The 19,895-nt window shown below is 36.3% G+C and overlaps 1 protein-coding gene across 1 annotated transcript; it reads left to right on the top strand.

Annotated features, from left to right (window-relative positions):
* Positions 1–582: 582 nt before the first annotated feature.
* LOC121413393 (acetyl-CoA acetyltransferase, mitochondrial-like) lies at positions 583–19,472 on the top strand. Its single transcript, XM_041606193.1, has 13 exons — positions 583–692; positions 5,005–5,055; positions 5,947–6,064; positions 6,900–6,995; positions 7,786–7,886; positions 9,246–9,338; positions 10,502–10,654; positions 12,813–12,864; positions 15,957–16,049; positions 16,702–16,815; positions 17,257–17,321; positions 17,845–18,002; positions 18,890–19,472. The coding sequence occupies exons 1-13, from the start codon at positions 654–656 to the stop codon at positions 19,008–19,010; spliced, it is 1,254 nt and encodes a 417-aa protein (XP_041462127.1). The 5' UTR covers positions 583–653; the 3' UTR covers positions 19,011–19,472.
* Positions 19,473–19,895: the final 423 nt, after the last annotated feature.

Below are 19,895 nucleotides of genomic sequence, written 5' to 3'. Positions count from 1 at the left end.
GCAATCTGGTAAGATTACAGGTGTTCTCGAGACTCTCCTGCTGGAACTTCTTTTATTTTAAGGATACATTTTCTAACAGTGTAGCCCTATATCTTTTCCCTGTGCCAATATTTACGTTTTCAAAAACTGTGGTATCCATTTTCATCAGAGGTAATCAAATACTGAGATCCTTCCATGTACTGGCGAAAGTTGGACCTATCTGTCCGTTCTGTGCTTTTAAATGGCAAATACCAAAAACATTACAAAAATGAATGTTAGGAATATAAGAAACAAGGCAGAACATAATGTGAAACAGAATTTTATTCTTAGCCAAAAGAGTTTAAATAGATTACTTATTATTATTTCATTTTCACTTGGATGTACTTGGATGTAGAGACATAAAGCTACTCCAAAGGAAAAATATATTTCTGAGTCAAACCTTTTAAATGCCCATAGCTTGCTTTTATAGTGACTTAAGTTAACCCTAGGCCCTACATTTTTTCACAAAATCTCAAACTTTTTTTTCCAATTCAATTCATTTTACTGGACAAAAATAACTGGCGCATCATCATCTCGTACCGTAAGTGGCGCTACATACAACTTTCCAGACTTTGATCGTCACTCGCGATCTCAAGAATAATATTCCCGATCCGGCATCATATTTGGAATTAGAAATGGCTTCAAACATGATGAGGGCTTTGCCTCGGAAGCTGGTAAGCTTTTAGAATCTTCGTATCGAATAACATCCGATCATTTTTTGATAACAATTATTAGAGGGAGTGAGAGAGAGCTGAGATAAATGAGAGGATGGCTGTGGACTTTAATCGCGTGAGCGGTAAGTGCCCAAGAACAGTGCCTGCTGAATGGTGTACCGCTCTGATTCGCGGTCGGGGTTTGAACCAGGGCCGTTATGGTCAAGGGGGGGGGGGGGGAATCCGCGATCTATTGAAGTTGAGGACCCCATGATGATATGTTTTTATATTTTGACATAATACTTCTTCATCATGGAGCCTTAAACTGTCACCCATGTAACTTATTGTAAGAGACATGTGGTAGGTATGTGACTAAAAAAATGAAAATCATCAAATATGAATAAATTTGGTATTATTTGAAAGCTCTTAAGTTAAAAAGACCTTTCAAATGATACCAAGAACTCTAATTTTCATAAAGAAATTATAAAGTTATTCCAGTTTAAGTCGCGCATATTGTGGTCATTGTCTTATAATTTAAAGTCAATGGAGTACAGAACGAATTTTGTGACCATTCTGAACCCATGTCTTCAACAGGCTCTATGTCTTTTTAGCCTTATGAAGTAATTAAGGTATAGGCCTAATGGAAAGGTGAAAGAAGGCTCAGTTGATGTGTAATCATTTCATCTTGTAATTTTTCTTCTTATGTGTAAAATAAGTTCTTCTAATTGATTCTAATTAATTATGCAAATTACTCAAAATTCACAATTACTCGCCTTTTTTTTTCTGCCAAATGAAGGTAATCATCATATCATGAGGGATAATTCATATAATTTAGTGGGCATCAAAACGGCATCATGTAGTTAATTTCCGAAATGAATATGTTTAAAGTATTGTTTTTGTAATTTCTAATGTACTTGTTTTCTGATATAAATTACATTTACAAGCTCTTTTTTTACATATGAAAATTATTCCTTTTGTACTTTGTATGACCAAATAAAAATACAAGTGTGCTATTTTCTGATGTATTTGATTGTTTCACGAATTCCTTATGTATTCTATTGTTTCAACGATTTGTTATACATATATAATATGTAGCTTTTGATTTTAGAGACAATGGACATTTGATTGCATTTCTTTTAGGAGGGATGACAAGCTGAGTGTAAAATATGTATGTAGCATCATATGCAAATTATTCCAAGTATCAAGAGGGATAAAAATTAAGCTTTAATATATTCAATTCAGTTTTCAATGCATTTCTTACATTGTATTACAAAGGCCCTGTTTGAGCTCTCTGTTTTTAAAGAAAAATAAATAAATTCAAATTAATAGTTGAAGCCAAAAGAAAAGGAAAAGTGTGGTCTATTTCTTTCAAAACAAAACAAAAAACAACCAGGAAAAACAGATACCAAAGCTCCAAACAAAAAACAGACACCAAAGCTCAAAACAAGCACTAAAAACAAGAGAAACAAAAGTGACACTTGTACCAGTCCCATCCCATTTTCCAGTTTAAAATTAAAACACAACCCCCACAGTTATAATAGCTGCACCCATAATGAAAAAAAAGAAAAGGAAATTTAAAAAAAATAATAAAATTTACAAAATAGAAAAAAAATCATAAATACAGGAGTTAGACCCATCTGGAAATGAAATATTCTTTCCTCTGAGTTTTCATGTATTTTCTTACATCAGTGAAAAAAATATACAAAAAAAACAACAACATAGTTTGTTAATTTTAATTTAAAAAAAAAATCAACATTTAAGATATTCCCCTTTCAAAAGCAAATCCAGTCTCCAAATAATGAAGCATGACCAAAACCCCAAAACAATTAAAAAATAAATACAAAAATCTAAAAAAGAAATATTGAAAAAAATAAATAAACATAATTTTTACATTTTAATTGAAAAGTAAACATTTAAGATATTCCCATTTCAAAAGCAAATCCAGTCTCCAAATAATGAAACGTGACAACAACAAAAAAAAACAATTGAAAGAAAGAAAGAACAATACAAAAATTAAAAAAAGAAACAATAAAACGAAATATTAAAAAATATAAAACATAATTGTTGCATTTTAATTAAAAAGTGAACATTTAAGATATTCCCCTTTTAAAAGCAAATCTAGTCTCTAAATAATGAAACATGAAAAAAAACAATAAAAAGAAATACAAAAAAATAAACATAATTTTTGCATTTTAATTAAAAAGTGAACATTTATGATATTCAGCTTTAAAAGCAAATCCAGTCTCAAAATAATGAAACATGATTGAAAAGTTTATAAATATAAACAAAAAGACTAGATCTCAAAAGCAAATGATAATTCAATCATTGCGATGCACAAACTGCTAGCATAAGTTGCATAACCCCTCTGAGCCGGTGCGCCCATGCAAGGGCTCCAGGTGAGTCAGGTGACACTGCACTCATCATGATGGTTGCGTAGCACGCAACTCTCGCGGCAGTTTGCTATTTCTGACAATCAATTTTGAGGAAGTAAAAAACAAATGATGGGATGTTTAGATTCGATTTATATTCACAACACACCTAGAAAAATATATGAACAAGCTGTTAAAATAGGTTTAAAAACTGTCAAAACTTTCCTTCAGGGCCGGTCACGATGGTAAAGACAACATTAGACTTTCACATGATCCAAATCCAACTTCCATGCGTCCGATCTTCAAAATTTGACATCGGGATGAAGGATAATTTTCTCAGCTACGTCATCAGCGAAAATAAGCCAAATTGGCGAGAAACCGCCAAATCTACACCCATTTAAAGCCACCCCTTACAGAGCAACCCAAACTCGTTCTGAAACCGCTGCCGGGGCCACGGTATTGAGATCACATCGCGCGATAGTCACATACCTAGATGTGGCATTATCGTGGTATTGGGAACCACGGTGACCGTTCACTTCACACAGCCTGACAGCAGCGCTTTATTCAGTCACACGCATGGTTCCCTATTTCCACCTCCATTCACTTTGTACACAAGTGCGCGTACACAAATCTACGAGTGGTTCCCAAAACCACGATTTGGCCAGACGTGATTTCTATCTTTGAAGATAGAAATCACGTTAACAGGGTGACCAGATTTCACAAAATGAAATATGGGACAATTGACAAACAAAGATCAACAAAGAAGCCGACACAAAGTGTTAGACTTGTGAAAATATAAAGAATTGGAAGGGAAGGTGAACGAAAGAATGAAGGAAAGGAAGAAAAGATATGATTGAGATGGAAAGAAAATAAAGGAAATCAGAAAAAAATAACAGAAAGTTAGAATAAAAGAAGATGAAAGAAATAATAAAAGAGTTACAAAATTTTGACAAAAGGCTTTTCATTGCCTTTCTCCGGCCTCACGATCATTACGTCATGTTTGTTAGAATCGTGATTCCATCCACGCTTTACTCTGAAAAAAGGGGTTATTTTTTATGCTTTTCAGATTCTGAATTTGATTCTTTTTCAATTGCAGAAAAAAATGACAATGACAATTATTCAGTGCTCAAATAGATGGAAACCTACAACTCGTCTCTAGATTTGTTGCTACATGTATTTCTTTTCTTAGTTCTTATTGGGCCTAAATTGATATGTCAGGAAAACTTGTTACACATACTCTGAAAGTAGATATAATTCAAAAGCTGTGCCAAATAAGCAAGAAATAAAACATGGTGTAAACTAGTAATAAGCCTTAAATTTCATTAATTTAAGCTTGGAGAAAAGTATATTTATGATATCTACATGATAGAAGTGAAGAAAATAAAAGGCGTAATAAGAAGGGGGAAAATCACCCACTTTTTCTGTGTACAATTGTATGGAATTACACTGCTTTTAACAAAACATGATGCCACAGTCTTAAGGCCGGTGAAAACATTTACAAGAAAGTCTGTTTACAAAGCTCAATAATTGAGCTATTCTTAAGCAAAATACTTGGCTGTTTGCGGTAAAAATGCATAAAGCTTGCATTTCTGTATTAAGTATTTTATTAGCTTTCAATTGGTACATGATTTGTCAATTTGATTTTGGGGTTCTATCTGGGTCTTTAAACTGTGTGACTAATTTCTTCAAAAGTACATCATGAGGCATAGCATCGGATGCCTTGGCAAAGTCTAAAAAAAAAATCTGCTTTATTGGTAAATAAGTGTAATTTATAAAGTAAATCTGCATTAAACCATGGGTACAACCGATGGTTTTAAAAACCACCTTTGTGAATTCGGGCCTATAGGTTCAACTGGGAGTTCACCTGCAGCACTGTGTACAGATGCTAAGTGTGGACCAAACAAAAGTCACCAACCAAAAATGAAATATAATTTTGAATTTTTTTATTCGTATTATACATGCAGGTAAGACAGAGTTGCAGCTTTCGTCACTTTTCAACAGTGAAGGGCCTTAATGTAAGTACTTTATTACTAAAATTCAAATTTACAAAAATTTTCCACAAAACCTTGTAACTTAGAAAATGCTATGATACAACTTAGCTCAGGTGCCTGGGAACGATTTTTAAGAAGGGTTGCAGGGGGGGGGGGGGCTTCAGCACCCCATTCCCAGGGCCATGACTTAGCTCTAGATAGATTCTCTGTTTATAGTCTCGAGTTCAGTGTTCTGTAGTTGGAAGCACAATTCAGAATGCCTTATTGTGCAGCTCCGACACCAAATGTTGGTTTACAAAAAAAATTATTCAATTCTCGTTATTGATCATTCAAACCCCAGTAAAATTCATCTTAGAACCACCTCAATTTTAATTTTGGTTTTGTGGTTAAATCTGGCTCAGATTCAATATCGGAAGTCAACACCAAATCTAAGGAGCATTTCATCAAACAACAAGCAGTCAGTTATTTTCACAGGCCAGTTGTTATAAGCTAGTGAAATCATTGCATGTGATTGCTTCAGAGTAATTAATGAGTGAAAATAACTGACAGAATGCTTCTTGAAACATTTCCTTGAAGTCACCCACTGTTATTTCATTTTCAAGCCTGTGTAATCAGTGTTGAACAAATAAATTAATTCATTCAAAACCCTAAACCAGACCATACCAAATACCCAAATAATAGATATTCAATGTTGTCTTTAAGATTTTGTTGGGTCAAATTTTATTGGGAATCAGGGTAATATTTACTACTCCATTTAAGTACTTGGGAATGACGGAAAAGAGCCAAAAGGAAATTAACAAGAAGGTCCTATTGTACATTTTACATGCATACATCATTTGTGCGTTTGTTGTTGCAGCTGAGTTATCGTAAATCCTGTGACAAGATCTCTCAATATTTTCTTTTCTTTTATTACAGGATGTAGTTATTGTAAGCTCAGTGAGGACTCCTATTGGTTCATTCAGGAGTTCACTAGCCTCCCTTCCAGCCCATAGAATGGGTAGCATGGTCATTCAGGCAGCTGTCGAAAAAGCAGGTAAAAATTTGCACCGGTAGTGCCCAATTTTTCTTTTCTTCAAAACTTAGTTTTTATCCAGAACGCACATGTTGAGACAAGCCAACCTTTCCCTTTTTAGAATATTTGTTCCTCTGTTTTGCTTTGAATACACCAATACTTTTTTTGTATTATTTGTTACTTTTTTCTTCAATTTCTGATCATGGAGTATGTATTATACACAGCTTGTGTCACTAGCGTCGGTCTGATAGTCCCAAACAAGTAATAATCACTGTCGGGCCACGGGGCCAGTAACTTATTGCATGAAAAGAACAAGTTAATTCTTGCCTTCGAGCACATGTTCAAAAGGGTAAATTATCAAGTTTTCAAGAAGAGTAATTTCACATGTTTTTTGACTGATGTCACTACAACAGGCTGGCAATTGTAATGTTGAGGCAAATTTTAAAAAATACTTTTTTTCTTAAGAATACTTTTTTGTTGTAGAAGTTTGGCAGTTCTGCATGTTGTATTCAATTAAATATTTGTGGACTTAGGTTTAGGTCATTATTCAGTACATGTATGTGTGCTTAATCCTTTCTTTCTTTTAACATTTGTCTTGGGCTAGCTGGTCAATCTGTTGACTGAACAGATGCTTAGGGGGTTTTTACTGTCTTTTTGCACAATGATTTATATGAATTTTGATATAAATCATTTATGACCTCCTGATTTAATTAAAATAAACTTTGGCATGAACATGTATTCCTTCTCATTTCCAGTGTTTGTTTTTGCATTTTGGTACATCAATTCATTTTTTTGTTTATTGTTTGATTATAGTGCATCAGTAATTTTATGAATTATTTCCTCATGTTTTCATTAGGTATCACTCCTGAAGATGTGAATGAAGTCTACATGGGCAATGTCCTTCAGGCTGGTCAAGGTCAAGCACCAACAAGACAAGCAGCTCTAGGAGCAGGTATGTGAATGATAATGAATATTCATTTTAAATAGAACATTATTCCTCAGGAGATATCAGTTTAAAGAATTACTGTCATTACTGATTTTGGACATACGGTACCTTTGGGAAATGACATTCTTTATCTTGCTTAACTACTTTTTCCTACCAATGATAGTCTAGTGTGATATGAATATTATGAGGCAGAACTTGAGTAATTGAAGGGAGGTCAAATAGGATTGGAGGAAATAGCTATTAAGGCCATGTGATATACAGTCTATTTTCTGAAGTGTTTCCAAAGCCACAGTAGTTGAACGCACTGTGATAAGATGCCCGATGTGGTTAGTGAAATACACATTGACCTCAGCTTGCTAACATGCCTTGGGTCTAAGAAAATGAAGCATGAGAGAAGAAAGTATTGATTCTTGGTAAAGACAAAATGGGAGTTGAGTTAAAGCCTTTTTATCAAACCATGATCATTGTAAAGAAGATATCTAGTTACCATATTTGATTTTGATTAAATTCCTCCGGATGCAGGTGTACCTCTTGGCATACCCTGTACTACTATCAATAAGGTCTGTGCATCGGGCATGAAAAGTCTTATGTGTGATTATCAAATCCAATATTATTATCTGATCAAAGATTGAATTTCTTCTGTTTCAGGTCTTCCTCTTGGAACACCCTGTACTACAGTCAACAAGGTCTGTGCATCGGGAATGAAGAGTATGATAATGGCAGCACAAAGCCTTATGTGTAATCATTAATCCCATTATTATTATCTGATCAAACTTTTAAATTCCTCCTGCTTCAGGTCTACCTCTTGGAACACCCTGTACTACTGTCAACAAGGTCTGTGCATCGGGAATGAAGAGTATTATGATGGCAGCTCAAAGCCTTATGTGTGGACATCAGGTAAGCTTTCAGTGAAATATTTTTCTTTGCACACCCTTGATATACATTTGGGGAGTGATTAAAGGACAAGTCCACCCCATCAAAAACTTGATTTGAATAAATAGAGATAAATTCAAAAAGCATAACACTGAAAATTTCATCAAAATCTGATGTAAAATAAGAAAGTTATATCATTTTAAAGTTTCACTTATTTTCAACAAAATAGTTATATGAACGAGCCAGTTACATCCAAATGAGAGAGTTGATGACATCACTCACTCACTATTTCTTTTGTATTTTATTATATGAAATATGAAATATTTTTATTTTCTCGTCATTGTCATGTGAAATGAAGTTTCATTCCTCCCTGAACACGTGGAATTCCATTATTTTAACATTTTGTGCTTCAGGCAAGGAGGTCCTAATCGTCAAATTCGTAAAAATTGAAATATCGTATAATTCAAACAATAAAAAACAAAAGAAATAGTGAGTGAGTGACATCATCGACTCTCTCATTTGGATGTAACTGGCTCGTTCATATAACTATTTTGTTGAAAATAAGCGAAAGTTTGAAATGTCATAACTTTCTTATTTTACATCCGATTTTGATGAAATTTTCAGCATTGTGCTTGTCTGATTTTTTCTATTGATTCAAATCAACATTTTACTGAGGTGGACTTGACCTTTAAAAACTGAATAAGCAAATCAGCAAAACAATATGTAGTGAATGCACACACAATTATCAGATGTTGCCATTTGTTCTAGATAGTGCTTTCTGTAGCCAATGGCTTCAGATCACTCATAGTAGCAACCAAGCATGATTATTGATGGTGCTAGGATTATGCGAAATGCTTCAAAATGCACAATGGGCTGTTATTTCCATTATGATACATGTGTACCTGTCAGCATAGACAATGCACAGTTTATTGTGACTCAAAACGGTCTTCGTACAATGCTATTGATTAGAAGAGTAAAATGTGCTACCTCTTGCGATTGGCAACAATGTATGAATGACAGTTGACTGATCACCTATTCGCTTTCAACTAAAAGTGGTGAAAATGTTTGTTTGATATTTTATTGATGACTGCTAGTAATATTTCACACATTCTTGAGTTTGAGTAAAATTATTCTGTTCACAGAGATTAGCGCATCGAAATTTCAACCTGAAAAAGAAAATGTCCCTCATTTCTTCCAAAAATATGACTCTCACTTAATTACGATGTGATATTTTTTATAACACATGTCTTGCACTCTCCAGAATACTAAGAATAATATCAAATGCGAGTGTTACAAAGCATTTTGTTTAATTTAACAGACAAAGGGCACCCCTTTATTGGTATGCTTGAAGTAATTTTCACAGTTCATATATTTTTCTTGTAGGATGTAATGGTAGCTGGTGGAATGGAGAGTATGTCTAATGTTCCTCTTCTAATGGCTCGAGGTGATCCTGGATATGGAGGCGCCAAACTAGAGGTAAGAGACAAAACCTCTGGGGCCCATTTCATAAAACTTGTTATAATAACAAGTTTACAATTTTATGTGGAAGCGCCGTGGTGTAGCGGTTCTGACTCTCGCCTTGTTATCAGAGGGTCGTGTGTTCGAATCCCACCATGGCCTAGCGCCCTTTGGCAAGGCGTCAATTCACACTCTGCCACTCTCACCCAGGTGCTAATTGGGAACCGGTAGGAAACAACCGTCATTGTGGTTGGTTTAGCAAGTTTGCGCCTAACAGGCTGCTTGGAATGCTATGAATCCAGTAACCGGGTAATAATAATTGTGAAGCGCTTTGAACAGTCGTAGATTGATAAAGCGCTATATAAATGCCATTTATTATTATTACAATAACAGTTAAAAGCTACTGAAATCCTTCAATCTAATTGGTTGATGATAAACTTGCTAGAGAAATTGTGCATTCATTATTATAACAAATCTTTATGAAACAGTCCCTTATGATCATAGCATTGAGGATTTTCCTCCTCACCACATAAAACGCACTACTCCCACACAGAATTGGATGTATGGGACTACACACATATGTTTGACTCAAATCATTTCAGCTGAACTCTTAGGTATTATGCATGTGAATGCAAGTGAAGAGCACACCTTTGTAGTAGAAGATCTTTCATTTATTATTATAAATTTTACTTTCTTTGTAAATATCCAAGAATTTAAAAAGTTTGTTTTGTTTTTCATCTCCCTGTAATCTTTTGCCTGCCAATGACAGATCTAGAGGGGGGATGGTGTTCAGGGTTTAACAGGGCTTAGGGGTTTATCATAGTACAACACAGCTCATTGCCATTGGGTCAAACCACCTGGTCAACCCGCCTCACCTATAGCAAAAAGTTCTGTGATTCGCCATTGTCTGCTGTAGACTGGTGATTGCTGTATAAAGGTATGAGAATTAAAGAAGTCTGTAATCATTTGGTGGATGTAGGTGGGTGTTTCATAAAGCTGTTCATAAGATACGAATGACTTTACGCACGACTGGTGATCCTTTCTTGTGCTATGTCATATCCCTATATAATTGAGTTATGACCTAAGACCATGCTCCAGTCGTAACTTTACGAGCAGCTTTCTGAAACACCCACCAGGCTTGATTTCATTTGTTGTATATTCATTGTTTTTTATTCTCTAAGGATGCTATTGTAGGTGATGGACTCACAGATGCATATAACAAGTTTCACATGGGTAACTGTGGAGAGGATACCGCTAGAAAACTTGGAATATCAAGAGAAGAACAAGATGACTTTGCTATCAGCTCCTACCAAAAGAGCCAAGCAGCAGGAGCGGTATGTGTGCTTTGAAGTATGGTGTTGGTGTTAGGAGCACAATTCAGATTGTCTTTCACAGCTCCAACACCAAATCTAAGTTTACAATAATGATCAAAATGAATTAGGCCCGTTTTGAAAGTCCATTTTTGATGTACGTGTACACGGCATGTTTTTCGGTCGTGTACACGTTGTAAACACTGTTAGAGCGAGTTATGTTTTCATGTCGACACGGACCAGCATCAACATGTCATAAAAAGGGGTCTATATAGCCTAAGTCACGGTTTTAACCCTAAATAGATTGGGCTATTTCGACGCCTAAGAAGACTGGGGGGGGGCTGATTCAGCCCCCCCCTTATGATCTCGGCCGTCGATCGCGCGATCGCGACGAAAATTGGCACACGCGTTACCCATGGCATTATCTACAAAACTATAACATCAAATTCTGCAAAAATCTCATGTTTCATTAATTATGCTAATTTATGCGTAAAATCATAAGTTTGCTGTAATTAATAAAATAATGCCCCTGAAATGCTAATTTTTGTTTCACATACTCTAGATAGGCATCTGATCAAATTTATTTTAAAAAAATTCAACATCACATTTATTTTCTTATGTATTCTATTGTTTTCTAAATTTCTTATGTATTTCTTTGTTTTTCGACTTTTTGTTTTTTATTGTTTTTTCAATGGAAATTGTCGGGGACTTTATTTGGACCATAAAAAAGATTAAATTAATTGATTTTAAGCAGTAAAAGGAAAAATAATGATACATTTATGAATTTTGGTTAAAAACACTATTTGCATTGGATTTGTACACAAATTCACGTTTTTGAGTAATTTTGGGTGTGCATGCACTTACGAAATGTTGCGTAATTTCCGAACCACGTACCCGGGGGTCACAATTTTGGTCTCAAAAGTTGCGCGAGACTTGAAAGTAAAAAGTCAGTGAGCGACGTGGTCAAAAAAATTTGCGCGGCGGATTTATCGCGAAAAATGTCGAGGGGGGCTGAATCAGCCCCCCCCCCCAGTCTTGTTAGGGTTAAAGCTTACCTGAGAAATTTGAAGTATCGATCTAGAAAAAAAATTGGTGCAAATTAAAAGTTTACTCAGCTTAGCAGCGCATTAAATTAAAAAAGAATGCAAAAGAAAATCAGTGCAGGGCCCTAGCTAGCGCCGACGCTCGTTGGATGCGCATTTTGTATACTGTACCGTACATGCATGCACAGATTGCTGCAGAATTAAGGTAACTGAAGTTATCGATTGATTTTCTTTGTTGCCAATTTGAGGAGCGTTTGTTTGTAGGCTTGTAGCACATGTGTACGAGCGTATAACACGTAAGTTGTAGCAATGATCGCTGTTGCAATTGGTGATCCTCAAATTGGCTCTGAGTGTGATTGAGCAACGCTTTTGAGACCGGAGCAGACCCATTTCGTGGTACAAACACTTGAGTCTCCAGAATGAATGTGGATTAAAACGGCGATTTTGGAAGTGAACTTACTCTAGATTAATTGAAATATATTGACAAATCAGTAATTAAAACATGTGCAGTGTCTGAGAACAAGCTTTATGCAGATGCTACTGTGTACACGGTGATGGAATTTAGTACACGTGCACTGACTTGACCGTGCGTGTACACGTGAACACGTGTACCCGAAACGGGCCTAATCAAAATCAATTATAGCTCAACACCTGAGGCCCGTAACACAAAGTTTAGCAATGATCATAGAACATTTTTTTTTACAATTGATTACATTAACTACAGTGTACAATCAATCATGACAATCAAGCGTACGATCTGTCACTAACCTTTGTGTTACGGGACCCTGGTGAGGTTAATCCCAGGAGCATCTTCATTATATAGTTTGGGGCTTTGCTGGTGTAATAATTAGACCAAACACCAACAACAAAAGGTCAACACTAAACTTGAAATCACCGACAAAGATTAATATGATGATTGGTGTGATATTAATTAGTGCTGTATACATTTTCTGAGAGGAGATGTAGTATGTACCCAATATATCCATTAAAACCAAACTCAAATTGTGATGTAGATAGATAGATGTGTTTGGTTATGATATTACTGTTTAAAGTGACTGAATTTTATCTTTCCTGACTGATTTTGCATTTTGTAAGATGATTAACCAGATTTCTTTATTATTTCTTGTTTTTATCTTCAGAATAAAGTATTTGAAAAGGAGATAATTCCTGTTGGTGTCCCGCAGAAAAGAGGTGGGTTATTATATTTGTATTTTGTGAAGCGTTGTGGCCCAGTGGATTAGTCTTCTGACTTTGAAACAGATGGTTGCTGGTTCAAATCCCAGCTATGGTGTAATTTCCTTCAGCAAAAAAATTCATCCACATTGTGCTGAATTCAACACAGGAAAGATGAATGGGAATTTATTCCTTTGAAATGCCACCGTGCCGAAAAAGGCTGCGTGGCTAAAGCCAGGGTAATATTATCCAAGTCCTTTGGAAGCGCATAGGGACGTTATGACATAATGTGATATGCGCTTTACAAGAACTGCTGTTATTATTATATTTTTCAAATGTTCTGTTTTGAAAAGAGTGACCCAAGTGATGTTCACAGTTGGGTTTTTTATGTCGCTGAAATAGTGTACTTTCCCTTCTTTTTTTCAATAAATTCATGGGAAATAATATTTCATTCCTATTTTTACTGATGATAAATTAATAATGAAACAATAATCGCTAGAGGGTATTCATTTGTCTCGCAATCTACTATGGTCAACAAGGAAATTTGTGATCACTCTCGCAAAAAGTGTTCACTGGCTTTCTAGGAAATTCGTGATCACTCTCGCAAAAAGTGTTCACTAGCTTACAAGTTCACGAGCTTTCGAGTGCCGCTGCAACTCTTTATCAAGTGACAAGGATTGTCCGATATCGTACTGTATTTATACTAATCTCCAAGACCGTACGCACAAGCGCGAGAACAATAGGTGGGCACTGATCCGTTGTGTGATTGGTCAGGAGTTATGCAAAATATATGCAAATACGCCGTGGGTCGGCAATATGCAAATGAGACCAAAATTGGCGGGCTCGCTAGTTTCCCGTGGGCGGGGGTTGACTGGCTGAGCGGTCCCTCGATCGGGGCCGGGAACGATCGGGTCGGCGTGCACTGCCAGGTAAGGGGGTATTGTGCTGTCGGATGGTTCGCATCCAGAAATCGGGGATGTCGATCCCGCTGTCTCTGTTGAAGTTGTTAGGACAAAGACATATACTAATAGCCTCCTTAATCCTGCGTGTATACCAATGTCTTTCTTTGGCAATGCAATGTACACCCTCCCAATCTGGGTGGTGTTGCTTCTCCCAAGCATGTTCTGCCACCGCGGATGTGTCGGTTCGCTGTAACCGAACATCGCGCTTGTGTTCAGAAATGCGTTCAACTATCGGTCGGGCTGTCTCTCCGATGTAAGACCCGTCACATCCCTGGCAAGGAATGTTGTATACTACGCCATCACGTCTGTGATCAGGGATAGGGTCTTTGGGGCGTACAAGCTGTTTGCGTAAGGTGGTGTCCGAGCGGAAAACCGTTCGGATACCGTGACCTTCTAATCGGCGTTTAAGTTGTTGTGAAAGGCCATCTATGTATGGCAAGACTGTACAAGTCTTGAAAACCTTCTGATCCCTTGGTGTTTGTTTTTTCTTGAAAGTGTTCTTGATAAAACGGCGTAGGTAGCCGTTGCTGTATAAGGCGCCACGTATGTGTGCTCTTTCTTTCGGGAGTTCAGGCGGGTGAGTTATAATACGTGCTGCTCTGTCGAACAGACATTTAACAAGACCCTTCTTGACCGATTTGTCGTGATGAGAATCATATGGTATGTATTGGTCTGTATGAGTGGGCTTGCGGTAGACAGAGGTGGAAAGTTTCCCGCCCTCGTGTCTTTGGACTAGCGTATCAAGGAATGCTAATTTCCCTCCTTGTTCAGTCTCCAGAGTGAACTGGATGGACGGTTGCTGGCTGTTCATGTATGCGAGTAGGCTGTCTGCTTCGGAATTATTTACAATTATGAAAGTGTCATCGACGTATCTCTTCCACACCCGTGGGCGGCATGTGGAAGGACACTTGGGCAAAGCGTTCTGTTCAAATCCTTCCATATATAGGTTAGCCACAACCGCTGAGACTGGGCTACCCATTGCTGCTCCTTCTGTTTGCTCATAGAAAGAGCCTCTGTACAGAAAATATGTGGATCTGAGGACGAACTCGAGGAGTTCGGCTATTTGTTCAGGCATAAGTGTGGTACGTTCTGATAATGTGGGGTCGGATTGCATGCGTTGCAGGGCCGTACTGCATGCGCCCTCTATCGGTACGTTAGTGAAGAGGGAGACTACATCAAAAGAGATCATGGATTCTTGTTCGTTAATTGTCTGCTCCGATGTGAATTCAGCGAATTCACTGGAGTTGGTAACCGTGTGTTCTGAGCAGTTAGTGAGAGGGGACAGGATGTCCGCCAGGTACTTAGATAGGTTATAGGCAAAAGAACCTATGCATGAAACTATTGGTCTGAGAGGTATCCCGGGTTTGTGTATTTTGGGCAACCCGTATATTCTAGGTGGCTGTTTCTGTGTGGGCTTTATCTTTTTGTATGTAGCCTCATCTAGAACTTTGTCTTTCTTTAGTGCCAGTAACGTACTGGTCGATCGTTCCCGGCCCCGATCGAGGGACCGCTCAGCCAGTCAACCCCCGCCCACGGGAAACTAGCGAGCCCGCCAATTTTGGTCTCATTTGCATATTGCCGACCCACGGCGTATTTGCATATAATTTGCATAACTCCTGACCAATCACACAACGGATCAGTGCCCACCTATTGTTCTCGCGCTTGTGCGTACGGTCTTGGAGATTAGTATAAATACAGTACGATATCGGACAATCCTTGTCACTTGATAAAGAGTTGCAGCGGCACTCGAAAGCTCGTGAACTTGTAAGCTAGTGAACACTTTTTGCGAGAGTGATCACGAATTTCCTAGAAAGCCAGTGAACACTTTTTGCGAGAGTGATCACGAATTTTTTTGTTGAGCATAGTAGATTGCGAGACAAATGAATACCCTCTAGCGATTATTTCAATCCGCAATAATGAACCTATTTAGTAATAATGAAACAGTTTACAAAATCATTAGAAATCAAATTTAAAATACGATTAACTTCATAATTGAATTTTGGAAAATGGAAGAAACATTGGATTTTAAAAAAGTTCATAACTTGTCTTCTTTTTAAAGAAAATAATTTCGCTCTAGTATCAAATGCTTAATGATGTTAAATATATATGTGTCACTGAACATTGCATCACATGTTACCATTATAACAGGAAAACCTGATGTAGTTGTATCAGAAGATGAAGAATATAGCAAGGTCAACTTTGATAAAGTCCGTAGTCTGAAGGCAGTCTTTGAGAAAGATGGTAAGTTATCCTCTTCATATGGGGTACCATCCATACTAAACATGAATGAGAATTGTACATACATCTCTCCTCTTTTTGTTGGGGGGGTACCCCATTGTATCTAGGGGAAGGGATTGAGGGATTGGTTTTTTTTTTTTTTTTTGCCTGTCAGAATATTTTTGAAGAAAAAGTTTACCCCTTCCGGTCAAACTTTAATCTGTTGCTGTGTTCCTCTTAGGTAGCAATGAAATAAATCTATTTGAAATCAATCAAATTCAGATTCGATAGATTTTGTTTTAGATGAGATGTTGATTGCAATTTGTAGTTAGTTGAAAGACAGGTTTGGATTGAATTTAACTTGTGATTGATATGTAAGTTTCTTACAAGACCCCTAATACCAGCAGCAATGATGACGATCTAGATGAGCTATTCATTGCAATGTTTAATTGATTGCAAGACGTACAATTGATTCAGAAGCTGAAAGTGCGATGGATTGTGATTATTTTGCAAATTCTCCCAATTCTTCTGATAACTATGATGATATTATTTGATAAGTCACATGCTTGCCATGTAATGTAATCAAAGTTCTCAAATATAATAAACCTAGGCCATTCAAAAATCCGTCCAGTTTATAATTCATTCATGTACATATTTTTCCTCTCCTATTGTACAGGCACAGTAACAGCAGCGAATGCCAGTACATTAAATGACGGGGCAGCAGCTATGGTTCTAATGACAGCTCAGGCAGCAGAGAAATTAAAGGTCACACCACTGGCTAGGATAGTAGGTAAGGTCTGGGAAGCATTTCATCTACATTTGTTGTCTGATCTCGACATCTTTCCTTGATTTTGATTGGCTAACAAGCACTTCTACTGTGGTAACTGCTGGACAAATCATTTCACGAAACGGTCCCCGGACTGTCAAATTTAATTAATCTCCTCCAATATCACATTTGCAGGTTGTCTGTAAGAACTGAATCCCTGTAATTTCAGCAAAGGTTTCATGAGAAACTCTTTAGAATCAAGTTTCATTGACAAAACCTTAATACACACAAATGAAATGTGACAGGCCAAGGGTGTCTCAATAGAGTTTAATACTGAAGTAGAAATTGTTTATTAAATGTTGATTCTCAAAACACATACATGTATTTATGGTAGATGTTTATTTTACTTATTTTCCTCTAGTAATAATGATCAAAATGTGTTTTCTTCCTGTGTATTGTTTCTAGGGTTTGCTGATGCAGCGGTTGCTCCTATTGAGTTTCCAATTGCTCCAGCTCATGCCATGCCAAAGGTAATTCCCCCACGATTCCCCTCCCTTGAAATGAATGCATTCCAATTTTTCTAACAGATGGAGGAGCTAATCAGGGAGTGTTGTTTTGAAAAGAATTTGATGAAAGTAGATTCCCATTTCCCTCTTTTTGACAACATTTGACCAAATTCGCTATCAACCAATAAGATACCAAGATCTTAGTAGCTTGTAACTGCTGTTAATATGACATTTGATTGTTTAATTATTATCTTTTTGTTATAAAATATAATGAAAATAATTGAGATAAGCTCTAAAAACATAAAAAAGGGTGTGTACTGACTATAAGAGTATGGTTGAGATGCAGCTCTTAGTCCCATACACTTATAAATTTGATGTTTCTTATGCCATGCAAGACGTTATAATAATTGTTCGATTCCCCATGATCTATGAAATGAAACTAATACATATTGAACCTTCTTCATCAGAATAAGAAGCTTTTGAGCATCCTGCTTCACAAATATTGGTTTCAATTCAATAAATTAAAAAATCCTTTGGTATTTTTCAGGTCTTAGAACAAACGGGTGTTAAGAAAGAGGACATTGCAATGTTTGAAATCAACGAGGCCTTCAGTGTGGTCGTCCTTGCCAACGTCAAACTCCTTGACCTTGACCCTACAAAGGTCAACATCAATGGGGGCGCTGTCAGTATCGGTCATCCCATCGGGTGAGTTTTTATTGTAGTAAAGTGCAGGTTTATATCAAGTTTCAAATCCAGATTTCTCCCTGTGCATAACGATAGTTGGATTTATCTTACAGCATTCGCCCTTACTCCCATGTTATTAAATCTAATTTTAAGGGGTTCACTTCAATATCAATTTTATCCTTACCAACTTTTTTTGCACCAGAATAAATGTCATCAAAGGTTTGTTCAAGAATATTGTTGATTGGAGAAAAAAAAAGAAATTTAAACAGCTTGTTTCATTTTTCTAACAGTGTAAGATAGTGTGCAAAAGATGATAGAGTTTCATATCGTTTTGCCTTCTTTTGAGGAGACTACTTTCCACCTGTTGTCATGAGCATTCATGCATCATTTATCTTTGTAGGTTTGGTGATTATGGTAAAGATGTTTCCTAATAACAGTATGTTTAAAGGGGGAGTTAACTGTGTATGGTCTATCATTGACCGTGTGTTATAAAGTAATATACATTTTCAGATATCTACTCATACTACAGAGAATGAATTTACCTATGAGTATTTTTGTATAGAGAAACTAAAATGTTTTGAGAGGAAAAGTAATTTTTTTGCTACTTGGTATCATAATTATTGTGGTATAAATGTATGAGTAGTTAATAAGCATGTTATCATTCAAGTGGGTCTATATTACACGATTACACTAGCATTATGAGTCAGGAAACTGGTCAGGTATGAGTAGTTTAAGACTCGCGATGGCGCTATTGGTTCATATTTGCTTTAATAAGTGCTCATTAAATCTGAAATATGAGATTTTATAGATCTCTAGTCCATATCTTTTTTTAATGCCATATACATGAACAAGCCTCAACCAGCAATTTTATTAAAACATTTGAATATTTTCTGGTATTTTTTCCCCAGGATGTCTGGGACAAGGATCACAGGTCACATGGTCCATAACCTCAAACCAGGCGAAAAGGGATTGGCCGGCATTTGTAACGGAGGAGGCGGAGCTTCTGCAATCATCGTTGAAAGATTATAATGCATGTATGTTTATTTGCTTGGAGACGAATTCTGTATTCATGAGTCATGCCGACTTTGAGAGGATTTGGTGGCAGTGGAAATGGGGCCAGTGGAGAAAGTTGGACAATTACTGTGCGAAGAATGCATATTGCATTCATATATTGGACTATTTTTTTTTCAATTGTTATTAGCTGTTATCATGTTTGAGCTGACAATATCATTGGTGAGTGGGTGCATTCAAATTAAGATAAAAATATTTGTTTTGCATGTGTGGAAGTTGTGAATGTGCATTTAAGATGGGTACTGTGAACTTGTAAGGACCCCTTTGTGCTGATACTATGTATAAAAAGATGCTTTTTATTACTTGATACTCCTAAATTATCTTTTGCTCATACCACATTGTGAATGTGTGAATTGATCCCTAATTGTTCTCTATGAGGATACAGGAATATTATTTCCTTTAGAATTGATAATAGATATAGTTTATCCATTCTACAGTGTTCAGTGTGCAAAATGATATGTAGATTTTTTTTCAGATAGTGAAAAAAAAAATTCTCACAGAGAGTGAAAGAATCTGTTGCAATATGAATTCATTCACTTTTCATTTTTTACTTTGAAAATAGTCATTTATTTGATTAACTTTATTCATTAATTAATTTGTTCAGCATACTCATTTCATCTGAGGCTTCACTTGTATGAAAATATAGATGGATGGTTAAGAAAAATTATCTTGAACCTCTTTTATTAGGAATGTATAATTTTGAAATTAGTATTAAATACATTTATGGTTTATAGCTAAAAAGCATCATCATTTTTTGTCATCTAATGGTTTATCAGTTTGGGGCTGTAAACTCTTAGTTTTGTGTTTCTATTTTTTCATTAAAAAATTATAGCCTGCAGATTC

Source organism: Lytechinus variegatus, chromosome 4, assembly GCF_018143015.1.
Source record: "Lytechinus variegatus isolate NC3 chromosome 4, Lvar_3.0, whole genome shotgun sequence".
Taxonomy (NCBI): Eukaryota; Metazoa; Echinodermata; class Echinoidea; order Temnopleuroida; family Toxopneustidae; genus Lytechinus; species Lytechinus variegatus.
Note: the sequence above shows the minus strand (reverse complement) of the source record. Positions and strands in the feature narration are given on the sequence as shown.

Coding starts and splice junctions, on each gene's coding strand:
- LOC121413393 (XM_041606193.1), top strand. CDS start 654: ATGGCTTCAAACATGATGAGGGCTTTGCCTCGGAAGCTG. Junction 6,065..6,899: donor GGCAGCTGTCGAAAAAGCAG/GTAAAAATTTGC, acceptor TGTTTTCATTAG/GTATCACTCCTGAAGATGTG. Junction 18,003..18,889: donor AGTATCGGTCATCCCATCGG/GTGAGTTTTTAT, acceptor TTTTTTCCCCAG/GATGTCTGGGACAAGGATCA.